This window comes from Coregonus clupeaformis, chromosome 24, assembly GCF_020615455.1.
Source record: "Coregonus clupeaformis isolate EN_2021a chromosome 24, ASM2061545v1, whole genome shotgun sequence".
NCBI classification, from domain to species: domain Eukaryota; kingdom Metazoa; phylum Chordata; class Actinopteri; order Salmoniformes; family Salmonidae; genus Coregonus; species Coregonus clupeaformis.
The window spans coordinates 36,728,444-36,744,630 of NC_059215.1; the positions used below are offsets into that span (position 1 = coordinate 36,728,444).

Sequence of the window (16,187 nt, forward strand, 5' to 3'; positions counted from 1 at the left end):
CAATACAAACACCTCCTGTCTCAGATAAGTCATTTTCCCTTGTTCAGAGTCGAGTTGCTCCTCCACCCTGTCGCGGTACACCAGCATGCTGCTCAGATTTTGCGTGGCGTCTGCGTCATCCCAGCGTCGGAATGGACTCTCTGAGACACGCAGGCTACGGAGAAGTTCCTCGCGTTCACCATGGAGCCTTTGGATCTCCCTCCTGGTTGGGTAACAGACATGCACCGTTTCAGTGTCAGAGGAAGAAGCCATGTGCTTGTGTCATACTGGACTCAGTGCTCTTACTAGAGGCAGAGTTAGCACTGATATGGCGGTACACTGTACTACACTTAATCATACTGTTTTAAAAACCTTTTGTTAGCAATTAGGCCAGTTCAGTTGGCAGTGGCTGGGCTGGCCACGTTGCTCCAACTAAACTCCTTTTTATTACATTTTACATTTACATTTTAGTCATTTAGCAGACGCTCTTATCCAGAGTGACTTACAGTTAGTGCGTTCATCTTAAGATAGCTAGGTGAGAAAACCACATATCTCAGTCATAGTAAGTACATTTTTCCTCAAAGTAGCCATCAGCAAAGTCAGTGCTAATAGGAAAAAAGTCAAGTGCGAGTGTTACTTCACGAAAAGCAATGGTTTAATTTATTTTAAACAAATTGGGGGGGGTATGTAAAGACGCACTCCAGCTATTTTTGAACTTTTCCTTTTGAAAAACAATATCCCACGTATAAATACAGTAATGTACACACACCTAAGGGTAAAATAGTATGTTTTGAGCAAATAATGTTTTTTTAGACACAACTGCAAACTTCAAGGAGTTGGTCTTATGGTGCTCTCTGATGTCATCGGCCTCCCCCTCTTGCTTGTGGGAACAATAGAGGAGCAATAGAGAACAAAACAAAAATCCTAATTTCATGAGGATACCTGGACCACCTATTAAGAGCCTTTTGTTAAGTAAATCTGGTGAAAAGGAGACTGGAGTAGGACTTTAAGATACTCTTTGAAGAGGTAGGTTCTCAGACGTTTTCGGGAGATGGGCAGGGACTCCGCTGTCCTAACATCAGCGGGAAGCTCGTTCCACCATTGGGGTGCCAGGACAGACAAGAGCTTTGACTGGGTTGAGCGGGAGCTGGGGGGAGCCAAGTGACCAGAGGAGGCAGAACGGAGTACACAGGTCCCACACTAAGTTGTCATGGGCATACAGTATAGTTTGAATGTCCAGGTAAACATAGCAAAAGACAACTTGAGAGGTACACTGAATCTTAATGAGTGATCTTCACTGTTTTCAGTCTTTAAGAGGAAAATATCCTCACAGCTGTCTGCGAATGAGATCCTGTGATTCTACGCTGTACGCCTGCCTGTCTCCTTCCATGATGCGAAACTGTCTCTGGAGTTTGCTCAACTCTGTCTCAGCTGCAACACACAACATTGAAAACTGGTAAGTGTATCCTAATGTGTTATGGGATAAAAATGGGTAGGGTATCAGGTAAAAGGACATGTCTTAGTCATGCAACATATGCTATTGAATGCTTGTAGGTAGGTGAACTGTGAAAACGCATACCTAAGAGATCAATATCGATCTCACTGCTGTCAGAATTGACACTACAAGCTGATCTTCTGCGACGCATGGTGGTGATTGTTCTGGAGGAGAGAAATTCAGATTACATCATGTGATATGATAAAGGGGACCATGTCTATGTTCCCTCAGCCCTATGTTCCCTCAGCCCTTTGTTCCCTATGTTTCCTCAGCCCTATGTTCCCTCAGCCCTATGTTCCCTCAGCCCTATGTTCTCTCAGCCCTTTGTTCCTTGGGCCCTATGTTACCTCAGCCCTATGTTTCCTCAGCCTTATGTTCTAAACCAGGGGTCGAGGGGGCGGGGGGCGACGGAAAAAAGTGAGTGATACCAAATATTTGACATAGCTTATATTTTTTACACCCTTGATGTACATATGTCTTTTGGTGAGTTGATCCACTGTTGCATGATGGAACAGAAATACGTATTTCAATTACTTTTGAATATTTTGTCATTTATATTTCACTGGCCTGAACTACAATGCAATGTATTTTGTAATACCTTTCTATACCATTTTTATAGCGGCTCACCAATTTGTGCCACCCTATCACCCCAAATGTACTGCATTGGTGTCAGAAGTGTGATGGCACTATGGTGTGATAAAAGCGTCTGCTAAATGAACAAAATGTTACATGAAAATGAACATCTGCAAAGCACACTGGGAATTATTCTAATGATCTCCATCCCCAAACAAGGCCAAATTTGATTACAATACAAATTATTTGGACAATTAAGCGTTTGTGCCAATTTTGATTGAAATTGGTTCAGTGGGTACTGAGGGAACATAGGGCTGAGGGAACATAGGTTGAGGGAACATAGGTTGAGGGAACATAGGGGTGAGGGAACATAAGGCTGAGGGAACATAAGGCTGAAGGAACATAGGGTGGACCCCTGATAAAATTAGCTATTGTCGTAGTAAATATATTATGTTATAGCTTGGTCTGGCTAAAATTTTGTGCATGACCCATCTTGTGTTGGGCCTTCGGATTTAATACAATGGACAAAGACTTCTATCTTGTCGGCCTTGTCAGCAGGTGGCTAAGAACAACACCCACGCCATAGGTCTCTCAGTCCTTCCAACTCACGAGTTCTCCCATGACACACACAAACACAAACACACACACACACACACACATTATTACTGATAACACACGCACACACAAAATCCCCTCTTTCGGCTGAACATTTTCCCAAAACACACACACACACACACACACATTATTACACACACACACATTATTACTGATAACACACACACACACAAAATCCCTTCTTTTTAGGCTGAACATCTGAAGACAGACAACCCGACTCAGAGCCAATGCAATGGAAGTGACCTCGCCCAACTCATCAGGACCAATCAGAAGATCAGAACTCCTAGAATCAACCTACTTTATTTTATTGTATAAAATGTCAGCACACAATGTTTAGGGCGCTCTCAGATATCTCCCTACGAGATTGACGGACGGGTCCGTGCACGCTATTTACAGATATCTTTACCTCTGAATAAACTGCCTTATATTATACAATTATCCACCGTGTCCGAAAGTCTCTACTTGGTCTCCGTTCTCCAGTAAACTTGTTTTATCAACAGAACTTGGTAGCAGAGGGTGGTTTTCTAACTCTGAATTCGGTCCATAAAAGTTGATAGAGACAGGAGACAAGTAAGAGACGGATCTGAAAGGACGGGTGACCAGATCCGCAGGAGCAGCCGGGAATCCAGCTCGCCTCAGGAAACTGATCTAGACGGCCGTCAATACAAAGGTAAGCAGAACCTGTTAAAACAAAATCTGCATATTGTATTATAGGATAAACCCAAATTATGATCAGTAGTACTGGGCGTGAGTATGGATTACTGATAAATTTATAACATATCTATTATGACTCAAAAGGCACATATGTGAAGATATCTGAATTCTTTAGGTTTTTACTGTTGAAATGTGACTCTCTAGAGAGGAGTCTAGTTACAGTGGTTCACAAGAGAAGGACCGACTTTTTATTTTCTGTTGAAATGTGATTCTCTAGTGAGGAGTCTATTTACAGAGGTTTGGTTCACTAGAAATGGACCCTTTTATTTTTACTGTTGAAATGTGACTCTCTAGGGGAGGAGTCTAGTTACAGAGGTTGAGGTTCACGAGAGACGGACCCTTTTATTTTTTGCTGTTGATATCTGAAATCTTAGGTTTTTACTGTTGAAATGTGACTCTAAGAGAAGAAGTCTAGTTACAGTGGTTTTATTTCCTGTTGAAATGCGGCTTTCTAGTGAGAAGCCTATTACAGTTTTTGGTTCACAAGCGATGGACCCTTTTATTTGATCCACAAGAGAAGGATCTGGTGACTTGATAAAAAGATTCAGATAGTCGGGTTGAGTTAATTCCGTGAGAATCCAAGTCCAGAAAAGGTTCTCCGACTAGACGCCAGTTGAATGGTTTAAACGACTGGGAGTCTCCTTGAGGAGAATCAAAAAATATATAATAAAAAATACAAGTTCAGATAGTCGGGCAATTTGGTTGACGTGGCACTCAACTATATGTACTGTGAGGAACTTAAACTGAATTCGTGTGTTGATGCTGATATGTAATGAAAAATGTAATTGTTGAAATGATAACCTGAATGTTGTGTAAGATTGGCCGTTTCATGAGACTAACTAGTTGATAACTTTTAAGAGGACCACCGAGTCCTATTTTGCCTGTTATGTAGCCAGCTGCGCTAAAAGCTGACTTGAACTTTTTCCCTCTTGCGGTGTTGGTATTTCAATAATTCCTAGAATTAGATTGATAATTGTTTTGGAAGCGCTCGAGTTTGCTAATATATTCTTCCAAAAGGGCGATTCTGATACCTTTTGGGAAAATATATAATAATTCGAATAATTGAAAAACAATAATAACTTTTGCTAAATAATTCCTAAAATTAAATTGATAATTATTTTGGGAGCGCTTGAGTTTGTTAATATATTGTTCCAAAAGGGCGATTCTGATACCTTTTGGGAAAATATATAATAACTCGAATACCTGAAAAACAATAATAACTTTTGCAAAATAATTCCCAAAATTAAATTGATAATTATTTTGGGAGCGCTCGAGTTTGCTAATATATTGTTCCAAAAGGGCGATTCTGATACCTTTTGGGAAAATATATAATAACTCGAATACCTGAAAAACAATAATAACTTTTGCTAAATAAATCCCTAGAATTAGATTGATAATTATTTTAGGAGCGCTTGGGTTTGTTAATGTATTCTTCCAAAAGGGCGATTCTGATACCTTTTGGGAAAGTATATAATAGCTCGAGTACCTGAAAGACAATAATAACTTTTGCAAAATAATTCATGGGATTAAATTGATGATTGTTTTGGGAGCGCTCGGGTTTGTTAATATATTGTTCCAAAAAGGGCGGTTCTGATAGGCCTACCTTTGGGAAAATATATAATAATTCGAATAATTGAAAAACAATAATACCTTTTGCAAAATAATTCCTAATAATAAAGCATTGAACATTTTTTGTGTACGAGGGTGGGACATCAGAGATAAATCTCAGTCAGCGCCAAGAATACATTGCTGGATTCGGCCAGTGACGGGCTAAGAGCACCAAGATAGTCTAATAAACTGTATAACCATGGCAACCACTACCGTCCCAAAACTCAAATTTAATGAATATCTAGATCAAAGAATACAGGATAGAGCGGGAGGGAAAGAACAGTATAAGACAGTAAAGAAAGTGTGGGAGGGAGTGAGACTCAAATGGACACAGGCAGGTTACTTTAGCGGGGGTGCCCCGTCTAAAGGGCAACTCACCTTTATGAAGAAAGGACTAGAGGTGGCAGTTGAGAAAGCCGAGGAAGAGCTGAGAATAGGGACATGGGCAATAGTGGAGAGCAGGAGGGTGCAACCAAAGAAAACAGATACGATGTGTGTGGCCACTGAAGCAGCTTCCCCAGAGGCCAGTGCCAGCACCACTCCTGGCCCCACCTCACTATACAGCCTAACAGGCACCATGACTTTTGGCCCACAACCACGACCATGGCCTCAGCAGGGCACCCCATTAGGTCCTCCAAAAGGAGGGAACTACCTGTGTTACAATTGTGGAGGAGCTGGACATTTTAGGCGTGATTGTAAGGAATACCCACAATTTAACCATCAACCCCAATGGAGGGGAAGAGGCAGAGGTACACCACAATGGAGAGGTAGAGGAAGGGGAGGACCCCCACAATACCAGACTCAATGGAGACGGCCAAGGCCACAAGGTAATGGGGGGGCCTGTTACAATTGTCATCAATATGGCCACTCTGTCAGATGGTGTCCATTACCACCTAGTCCGCAACAGCAACACTGGCTGGCAAACAGGGGTAGAGGTTGTGCCTTCAGATCAAGAGGAGGCCCAAGACCGATGTACCAGCCACATGCTGCCCTACCAGCATATAACCACCCACAACAAGACCCAAACCAACAGCCTAACCAGCAGCCAGCTCCTACCTTCCAGGGCATGTCAGACGAATATCCTCCCTGGCCCTGAAGCTGCCCACCACCACAGAACGGGAATGGGGGTCAGCATTTTCCACTCCACACTGAACCAACTGTCATGTGTGAAGTGGAGGGAGTTACCCACCAATTTTTGGTAGATACAGGATGTACGTACTCTGCCATAAGATCTCGTCAACCACTCTCTTCGGAATCAATACAGGTGGTGGGGGTATCAGGAACACCCGAAGCACAAAACAAGACCATACCATTGCTCTTCCAATGGGGCCCTTCCAATTTGAAGCATCAATTCCTATATTGTCCCAACTGTCCAATCAACCTATTAGGAAGGGACCTATTGTGCAAACTGAAATGTTCAATCTACCTTACCGAAAAGGGTGTGGAGGTTTCCATTGATCCCATTACCTCCACACCAGTTCATCCAGTTAGGGTGCTGATGCTACCCATCATCCCAACCCCAGTGCTCTCCCTGACCCAAGAAATATACTGGTTGAAGTGCATCGAATCCGGCCAAGGAACCCCTGAGGTTCAATTCAAGTTCAACCAGCTGAGACAACTCATTTACACATTTCACCCATACAAGACTCCTCAAGCTGAAATCCACTGTACACTTAATGTGACTGATAATGATGTCAACCCATATACCGATGACTGGGATGAAAACATGATGCACCTGACACCAACAATCAGATGTTGTACCATAGTGTGTGGACAGGAAGGAGTGGCTGCTCCGGTTATCCTACCTTCCCATTTGAAATCCTGGTACCTACTGGGCGAAGAATCTGCTCCCCATGTTACACTGGCAGTTGGAAACGGTTTTGAAGCAAGGAGCCTTGGGCCTATGATCAGAAGAGCATCCAAACTCCAGTGGGAACCCACCCAAACTCCAGGAATAACCAAAGCCACCACTGAGAACATGTGGAGGTTTATGACAGTTGACACAGAGGAACATTGCCTTCCTGAACGTTTGACTCTCCCAAGACACCATGGTAAACCTTACACAGACCACCCCTCATCACAAGCACTGCTTTCCACCATTGATGAAGGCATATGGACACACACCCCATTTGATGTTGGACAACTACAGGTGGCACCAGTCACCATCACGTTACTCAACCCTGAACAAATTCCTATCTACCGAACACAGTACCGTCTGAAACCTGAACAGACCATGGGGATCAAACCAACCATAGATGGGTTGTTGGGAGCTCGTGTCATATATCGCACTGTGTCTCCATGGAACACACCAATCTTACCAGTCTTGAAAACAGGAGGTGAAACATACCGGATGGTACAAGACTTCCGAGCAGTGAACGACGTCACTGCACCCATTGACCTACCTGTCCCTGACCCTCACATTACACTGAGTAATCTCTCACCAAAACACCAATACTTCACCGTTGTGGATCTGGCTAATGCCTTCTTCAGCATTCCACTGGACGAGGCTTCACAGCCTCTCTTTGCCTTCACATATGAACATCAACAGTATACGTATTCGGTTCTTCCACAGGGTTACAGGTGTTCTCCCGGAATCTTCAATCATATCCTAAAGACACACCTGGCTGAATTGAAAATCCCTGAAGGAGTGATACTCATCCAATATGTAGATGACCTTTTGCTGGGGGGCTCCCACATCTGATCTCTGTCTACAAATGACAAAAACCCTACTTGACTTCTTGGCTGTCAAAGGCTACAAGGTCAAAATGAGCAAAGTCCAGTCCTGTCGCAGAACTGTCCTTTTCCTTGGCAGAGAAATCTCAGGAGAAGGTGCTGGTCTCTCGAAATCCCACCGAGATTCCATACTCCATCATCCACGTCCCACCACAGTGTCAGGCATGTTGTCCTTCCTGGGGTTGACAGGGTACAGCCGTACCCACATCCCTGACTACACATCCAGGACTGAACCACTGAGAGAAATAGTGAGAGAAGCAGGACCAAGAAACTTACACTCCTCACTTACCTGGACACCTGAAGCATCAACAGCGTTTGCTCTCCTAAAAACCGATCTCTCGGTGGCAGCAGCTCTGACAGCACCCGACTACAAAAACAAATTTCATCTTGATGTTTCTGAAAAGGAGGGGTTCACTTCTTCCATCCTTTTTCAGAAACAAGAGGGGGAGAGAAGAGTACTGATGTATCATTCCTCTAAGTTGGACCATATTGAAGCAGGTCAGACAACATGTTCCAGGTACGTGGCTGCAGTGGCAAAAGCTATTGAAAAAAACGCCCACCTGGTAATGTGCCACAAATTGGAAATCCATACACACCATGGGGTTGCAGCATATCTGATGAGCAAGGAATTCACGTTCAGCGCTGAAAGAAAGAACAAAATCCAGAATAAATGCACCCAATCACACATTACTTTTGTCAACACCGACAAAAACATGGCAGACGCACTCAATGCAGAAGAAGGGTTGGCACACTCCTGCGAAGAGAGAGCGGCACAGGAACTGAAACTGCGACCAGACTTGGGAAACGAACCCCTTACCAATCCTGATCTATGGTTGTACACCGATGGATGCTGCTATAGAGGAGAAGAAGGGAACATAGCAGCATATGCAGTGGTACAGCAGCTTCCAGACGGGTCACACGTGACCCTGGAATCAGACATCATCCCACAACCTGCCTCAGCCCAACTAGCCGAGATCATTGGTTTGACTCAAGCCCTGGAAAAGGCTGAAGGAAAGACTGTGAACATCTACACTGACTCAGCATATGCTCATGGAGCAGTCCATACAGATGGACCACAATGGGTCAGACGTAACTTCACCACAACAGGAAACCTTCCGATCAAACACAAGGCACAAATGGAGAGACTGATAAAAGCAGTCTCACTACCTGAGCAGGTGGCCATCATGAAGTGCAAAGGACATCAGCAACTCAAGAACAAAGTCAGCGAGGGAAATGACGCAGCTGACAAAGCAGCCAAGAAAGCTGGGGGCTACACTCCAAGACAGATGGTGCTGCAGACTCAACCAGCTAGAACAGAACTCACAGACCAACACATAAAGGAACTACAATTCACAGCGGGCCCGTATGAGCACTCGGTATGGGGACAGATGGGAGCCACCAAAGGACCTGATGAACTTTGGAGATGCCATGACGGCAGGTTGGTGGCCCCAGCTAATCTCTGTCCCGAGCTGATACGTGAGGCTCATGGGCCCACCCATGAAGGGAAACTCAAAACTTTACAGAAGGTTTCCCATATTTGGTGGCACCCACACATTAAGGACATGACAGACTTGTTTTGTGATGAGTGCAGCATTTGTGGCAGCCACAACCCAAAGAAACCTTTCCAAACACCCATGGGTTCATACCCAGTACCTAATGCATGTTTTCAGGACATTAGCATAGATTACACTGACATGGGGGCTGATAATGTAACTAATGGGAAAAGGTACTTATTGGTAATGGTAGATCGATTCTCCAAATGGGTTGAGGCAATACCAACAGCACGTGAGGATGCTAGGTCGGTCATTAAGTGGCTGCAGACTGAACTCATACCAAGGTATGGGGTTCCAAGACAAATTCGATCCGACAACGGGTCCCATTTCAGTAACCAACACCTGAGACAGGTGGAGGAGAGGTTCGGCATTGTGCACAAGTTTGGGTCTGTGTACCGGCCGCAATCTCAGGGCCTCGTGGAACGCGCCAATCAAACTTTGAAGGCTAAGATAGCCAAGGTATGTGCAGGTTCAAAGTTGACGTGGGTTGAAGCTCTGCCCCTGGCGTTGATGGCCATGAGAGCCTCTCCAGGAGCAGGCACCCATCTCTCTCCACATGAGATTATGACTGGTAGAGTCATGCCTGGTCCACCAAGGGAGGGAGGTCATATGCCCGCCCTTGATGTACAACAAATTGTAATGTCTGAATATGTGAGAAAACTAACGGAACTCTCTGCAGCTCTCTCCAAACAGATTCACAAGGTCCAAGAGGGGAGCTGACGGGAGATCCGGCGCTGCTGAAGGTAAAAGTTGGCGACTGGGTAAGGATCAAGGTTCACAAGAGAAAGTGGCAAGATCCCAGGTGGACTGGACCGTGCCGAAGTGAAGGAGGTTACTTCACACTCAGTCCAGGTCAAGGGTAAATCAGGCGCACCTTGGCACCACTTGACACATTGTACACCAGCACCAACTCCTTCCAGAACCCTGACTGAAGTCAGAAGTGATTTAATCACATTAAATTCGGATCAAATTCTTGACACCAACACTATCTGAATATGTGGAGGAGACTCCCATCTTCAGATACTGGAGGGGAAAGACAGAGGAGGGACAGACCACCATGGGAGAGACTGGGGTGCTCTGCTCCACTCCTTGTTTTGCTGATTGTAACTATTGGGGTTACTCTAGGAATCATACTCTGGTCAGTACAGCACATGACACAGACACCCATTACACCCACTAGTAAACCTAACGACACATTCAATGCCACAACCATACGTCCGACCAACCTGCACTCCGACACATTGAGCCCAGATCAGAATGTAAGCCACAGCCACCACGTAAATAAACGACAAGTTGTCTCTAACACCCTTTCCTGTAGGCCCAGACAATTGTATAGAAGCACCACATTATGTATACCCTTTAATGTTACCACTACTGCGACAGTGCCGTGGGTAGACTTCAGAAAACTGACCTACTACCGTGACTGGGACTGGTATATGACAGTGGGGGACACCCATAGCGATTGGACTTGGACAAACTTGGTATGTGAGACTAATTATGACTGGTCCAGTTGCACCTCTACTACATTAGGAAAACAATGGAGGAAACTCTTGACTTTGACAAAAAGCTCTAAAGGACTCAAATTTACTATCTATCCTGGTATTGCATTAGGCTGCCAGGACTTTAGACTTGCTCCTTATGTAAGCTGTACCACTGCACCAGTCTATTGGAAGGTTCGAATTTGTCATATTAATAACACAAAAGCACAGGCTATTAATGAAAATGGTAATAAGAATAATTCTATTATTTTACTTACCACTCCACCTACTTTGGATGATGTAATCCTGACCGCTACAGGTGTCTCCGGCCTTTCTAACAACTGGCTCTTGTTGACTGAGGAAGCGGCAAAGGTGACTCATCAGAGTTGTGTGGTTTGTATGGAGGCACGGCCATTGCTTCGCATTATCCCTGCCGCCATTACGCCAGAATGCTTCCTGTCTGTCATGAAACATGACAACCCTTCCGCCAATTGTACACTATGGGACGTAGTTCATCCCTTGGTTACTAAAGCAACTAAGAAACCAATTTTTTCCTATCAGGTGGCTAGAGCTAACTTTACCTGTGTTAATCTCACGAAAGGTCTACCATTGTTGGGTATGGTACCTGTTGGATGGTGTCGGTTTATCTATACGCCTAATGCTGAGTTTAAACCTGTTTCCAGGGCTGATGTCTGGTGGTGGTGTGGAGGCGTTCATCTGTTTGATGGACTGCCTGGAAATGCCACAGGCACCTGTGCACTAGTCTCTCTTTTGCTACCAATTTCTGTGTATCCAACAGGTGTTCAGGAGCTGGTGACCCATGTGTCTGACTTAATTCCTACCAGGACCAGGCGCGCTGTGGGCCCTACTCATGGGGACCCAACCTACATTGATGCAATTGGGGTCCCTAGGGGGTACCAGATGAGTATAAATTGATTGACCAAGTAGCCGCAGGTTTTGAATCTTCATTTTGCTGGTGGTGCACAATTAATAAAAATGTTGACAGAATCAATTATGTCCATTTTAATGTTCAAAAATTAGGCAATTGGACACAACAAGGTTTTGAGGCGGTGCATGGCCAGTTGGCTGCGACCTCTCTCATGGCTTTCCAAAATCGTATTGCTGTCGACATGCTCCTGGCTGAAAAAGGAGGAGTATGTGCTATGTTTGGTGAACAATGTTGTACCTTTATTCCCAACAATACAGCCACAGATGGCAGCTTGACTGTCGCCCTGGAAGGGTTACGAACTCTTAATGGCAAAATGAAGAGCCACTCAGGGGTGGATACTTCAATGTGGGACTCTTGGATGGATGCGTTTGGTAAATATAAAACGCTTGTTTCTTCTATACTTGTATCCATCTCTGTTTTTGCTGCAATTCTAGTGCTTTGTGGATGCTGTTGCATTCCATGCATACGGACGCTGACAACCAGGATTATAACCACCGCTATTGATCCACATCCTGCAGATAACGGTCAGATGTTTCCTTTGCTTGCTATTGACGATGCTGACCAAGGATATCTGGATGATGAATAGCATCTAAGCTTTTGTCACGTCTCTTGTGAGACGTGAAGAGGGGGAATGTAAAACTTTATCTTCTGATAAAGTTTTCCCTATTTTGCCAAATTGCAGCATTTAAGCTTTATGTCACGTCTCTTGTGAGACGTGAAGAGGGGGAATGTAAAACTTTATCTTCTGATAAAGTTTTCCCTATTTTGCCAATTACACTGTTAGCTTGTGTCACGTCTTAAGTTTTCCTTCTTTACTGTTACTTGGTCACGTCTCTGGGGAGACGTGAAGAGAGGGATTTGTCGTAGTAAATATATTATGTTATAGCTTGGTCTGGCTAAAATTTTGTGCATGACCCATCTTGTGTTGGGCCTTCGGATTTAATACAATGGACAAAGACTTCTATCTTGTCGGCCTTGTCAGCAGGTGGCTAAGAACAACACCCACGCCATAGGTCTCTCAGTCCTTCCAACTCACGAGTTCTCCCATGACACACACAAACACAAACACACACACACGCACACACAAAATCCCCTCTTTCGGCTGAACATTTTCCCAAAAACACACACACACACACACACATTATTACACACACACACATTATTACTGATAACACACGCACACACAAAATCCCTTCCTTTTAGGCTGAACATCTGAAGACAGACAACCCGACTCAGAGCCAATGCAATGGAAGTGACCTCGCCCAACTCATCAGGACCAATCAGAAGATCAGAACTCCTAGAATCAACCTACTTTATTTTATTGTATAAAATGTCAGCACACAATGTTTAGGGCGCTCTCAGATATCTCCCTACGAGATTGACGGACGGGTCCGTGCACGCTATTTACAGATATCTTTACCTCTGAATAAACTGCCTTATATTATACAATTATCCACCGTGTCCGAAAGTCTCTACTTGGTCTCCGTTCTCCAGTAAACTTGTTTTATCAACACTATGCCTAACATCACTAATTGCGATATGCTTACCTGATATGCATTTAGATACAAAATATACATATATTTAGCTAGATCAGAAGAAATATGAAGGAACAGCCTTTGGCCAATGACCACTACTATCGGCCATAATGACAACTATTTGCAAACTGCCTGGCTGGTTGGCTGCAGCTAACACTGGTCAACTTACATTAACGTTGGCTAACAAAAATGTGACTATATCACTTTCTTACTGTTATCAGGATCTTGAAGCTTCCTTTTTGACAACCTCTACTAGCCTTGTAGTTTGTACTTGGCTATCTGATGATATTTGCGTAAACAACATGCAACACATTTGCCTATGACTGGCTAGCTGGCTTTCTATGCAGTCAATTACCGATTGTAACCGTTGACGACGCTGGCTACTTGAGCAGTGAGCACGCGACACACGAAACAAAATAGCTAGTGACAAAATATGTAGCTAGCTGGCTAGTTACAATACTGATAAGTTACATTAACATTATAGATTTGTATCGTTCGTTTTAGGTGGTTTAGATGTGAGTTTGTAAATAATGTATGCAGCCATGACATTGACAAACAAACAATGGGGCATAGACCAATGACAGTATGTATACACTGAGTGTACAAAACATTAAGAACACCATCCTAATATTGAGTTGAAGAACACCAATATTGAGTTGCACCCCCTTTTGCCCTCAGAACAGCCTCATGTCGTTGGGGGGCATGGAATCTACAACGTGTCTAAAGTGTTCCACAGGGATGTTGACGCCAATGCTTCCTGTAGCAATATTGATGTTACTCATATTGATGTTACACAGGAAACGGAAACCAGTTGGGACTTACTGTATGAATGTGCGGGTTGACAACATGCCTAGTAAAGTTTGCTTAACTATATATCTTTGTCTGTCGTGACTACAACGCAAAGCATATTGAAACATGGTGCCAGCGGTACTCAAAATAACCTGGATCTCATCGATGTAAAGGAAGAATACATCCCAGGCGGCAGTTTGAAAAAGTGCCGAGTTTAAAGGCTAGTCATCGCGCCGAACGTTAACGTTAGCTAGCTATCGTATCCAATAGCAAGCTGGCTATTGGATACAAGCAGATTCGTGAGTAGCTAACGTTCCATTCTACGAATATATCGCAATGGAAAATGCACTGAAACCTCCGGGGAAAATAGACTTTGATGATTGTAATTTAGTACTGACCTGGAAAAGATGGAAAGGGGAATTCAATTTGTACATGGCTCTTACAATGAGAGAAAAACCTGAGGATTACAAAGTGAAGCTACTGTATTATCTCATTGGGGGAAAGGCAGAGCTTTGTGAGACTATGTGTGGGCAGGACAAAAGACAATCTCTCTGTTGAGGAAGTAATTGCAACACTAGATGCATTTTGTGATCCCAAGAAAAATGAAACAATTGAGAGATACTTTTTTCATGGGAAGTCAGGGCCAAGATGAGAGTTTAGACAAATATCTCACTGAATTGAGGACTAGTGGCCACCTGCAACTTTGGAGTAATCACTGACTCTTATCAGGGACAGGATTGTGTGTGGCACATGTGACCCACACTTAAGAGAGCGCTTACTCAGAGAGACTGATCTCAGTTTAGAGAAATGCGAAATGCATACAGATTGGCAGAGCTGCAGAACTGTCCAGACAGAGAGCTAGTCATAAATGTGCAGGGCCCTGTAGCAGTGCATGCAGTCACACAGAAAGATAGACAGAGAGGGAGAGGAGACGCTACAGAGGGACAGAGCATTATACAATGCAGATACTGTGGACGGACACATGAGAGAAAAAATGAAAAATACCCTGCATATGGACAAAAATTTAAATCCTGTGGAAAAAACAATCACTTCTCTACGGTTTACAAAAGTGCAGGGACCAGCAAGAGAAACAGAGTCCTGGCAATGGAAAATGTGTTATCTGACTCAGAGAGCGGTGAGGATGTTCTCTGCATCACACTAGGGCCAAAGTCAGAGAGCATCAACATGGTGCAGGAGAAAACCACAGACCACAATGCAGCTCTCTTTGCAACCATACTGGTCAACAAAAAGTCAGTCAGATTTCAGCTAGATTGTGGTGCTAGTTGTAATGTTATCCCTGCAAACCTCATAAAAGCCAGTCACCTAGAGCCCTGCAGTCAGGTATTGGTGATGTATAACAAGAGTACTCTGACGCAACTGGGGAAGTGCACACTTAAAGTGACCAATCCACGCAATAAGAAAATCTACCGAGTTGAGTTCATCGTAGTCAACAAGAATGTGCACAGGCCCATTCTAGGCAGTAAGGCTATCCAGGCAATGGAGTTGATTACTGTGCAGCATCACAACATCCTGGCCATCGAGTAAACAACAGGATCCTGGACTAAAGAGCAAATTAAACAAGAGTACTCTGATGTATTCCAGGGAGATGGATGCTTACCCGGCAAACTGAAGCTGGAAGTGGATGAGCGGGTGGAGCCTGTCCAGCTGCCAAAGAGAAGAGTGCCAGTAGCACTATATAAACCACTCAAAGAGGAGCTCAGTGGTCTAGAGCAAAGAAGGATGATAAAAGCACAGATTGGATTAGCAGCCTGATCGTAGTGAAGAAACCATCTGGAAAACTAAGAGTGTGCATTGATCCGAAACCTCTCAACAAGGCACTCAAGAGGAGCCATTACCCACTTCCCACTATTGAAGACGTGCTGCCAGATCTGAACAGAGCACGCTTTTTCTCTGTTTGTGATGTAAAAAATTGATTTTGGCATGTGGAACTGGAGGAGGAATCTCACCACGTTCTCTACTCCCATGGGACGTACAGGTAGCTGCGCATGCCAATGGGAATCAGTCCAGCCCTAGAGATCTTTCAGAGGAAGTTGAACCAGGCAATGGAAGGTCTTCCAGGAGTCAAAATCATTGCAGATGACATCCTGATTGTGGGAGAGGGAGACAACGATGAAGCGGCGACTCTAGACCACGACAAAAACCTCA

General features: G+C 44.2%; 1 protein-coding gene across 5 annotated transcripts in view; it reads right to left on the reverse strand.

Annotated features, from left to right (window-relative positions):
* Window positions 1–14,149, reverse strand: part of LOC121538218 (outer dynein arm-docking complex subunit 1) — a 31,172-nt gene extending 17,023 nt beyond the window's left edge. For 3 of the 5 annotated variants that reach the window (XR_005995183.2, XM_041846044.2, XM_041846049.2), the window contains exons 1-4: window positions 14,055–14,149; window positions 1,559–1,638; window positions 1,311–1,410; window positions 13–202 (exon numbers count right to left, since the gene is read on the reverse strand). Coding sequence is in view for 4 of the 5 variants with exons in the window: in XM_041846044.2 (XP_041701978.1) it covers window positions 13–202; window positions 1,311–1,410; window positions 1,559–1,638; window positions 14,055–14,149 (465 nt within the window). In the remaining variant the exon portion in view is untranslated. Of the gene's footprint in view, window positions 1–12; window positions 203–1,310; window positions 1,411–1,558; window positions 1,639–11,026; window positions 11,047–13,444; window positions 14,022–14,054 lie in introns of those variants that run through there. The other 2 variants (XM_041846046.2, XM_041846048.1) reach the window with 2 other exon arrangements.
* Between the last annotated feature and the right edge of the window lie 2,038 nt (window positions 14,150–16,187).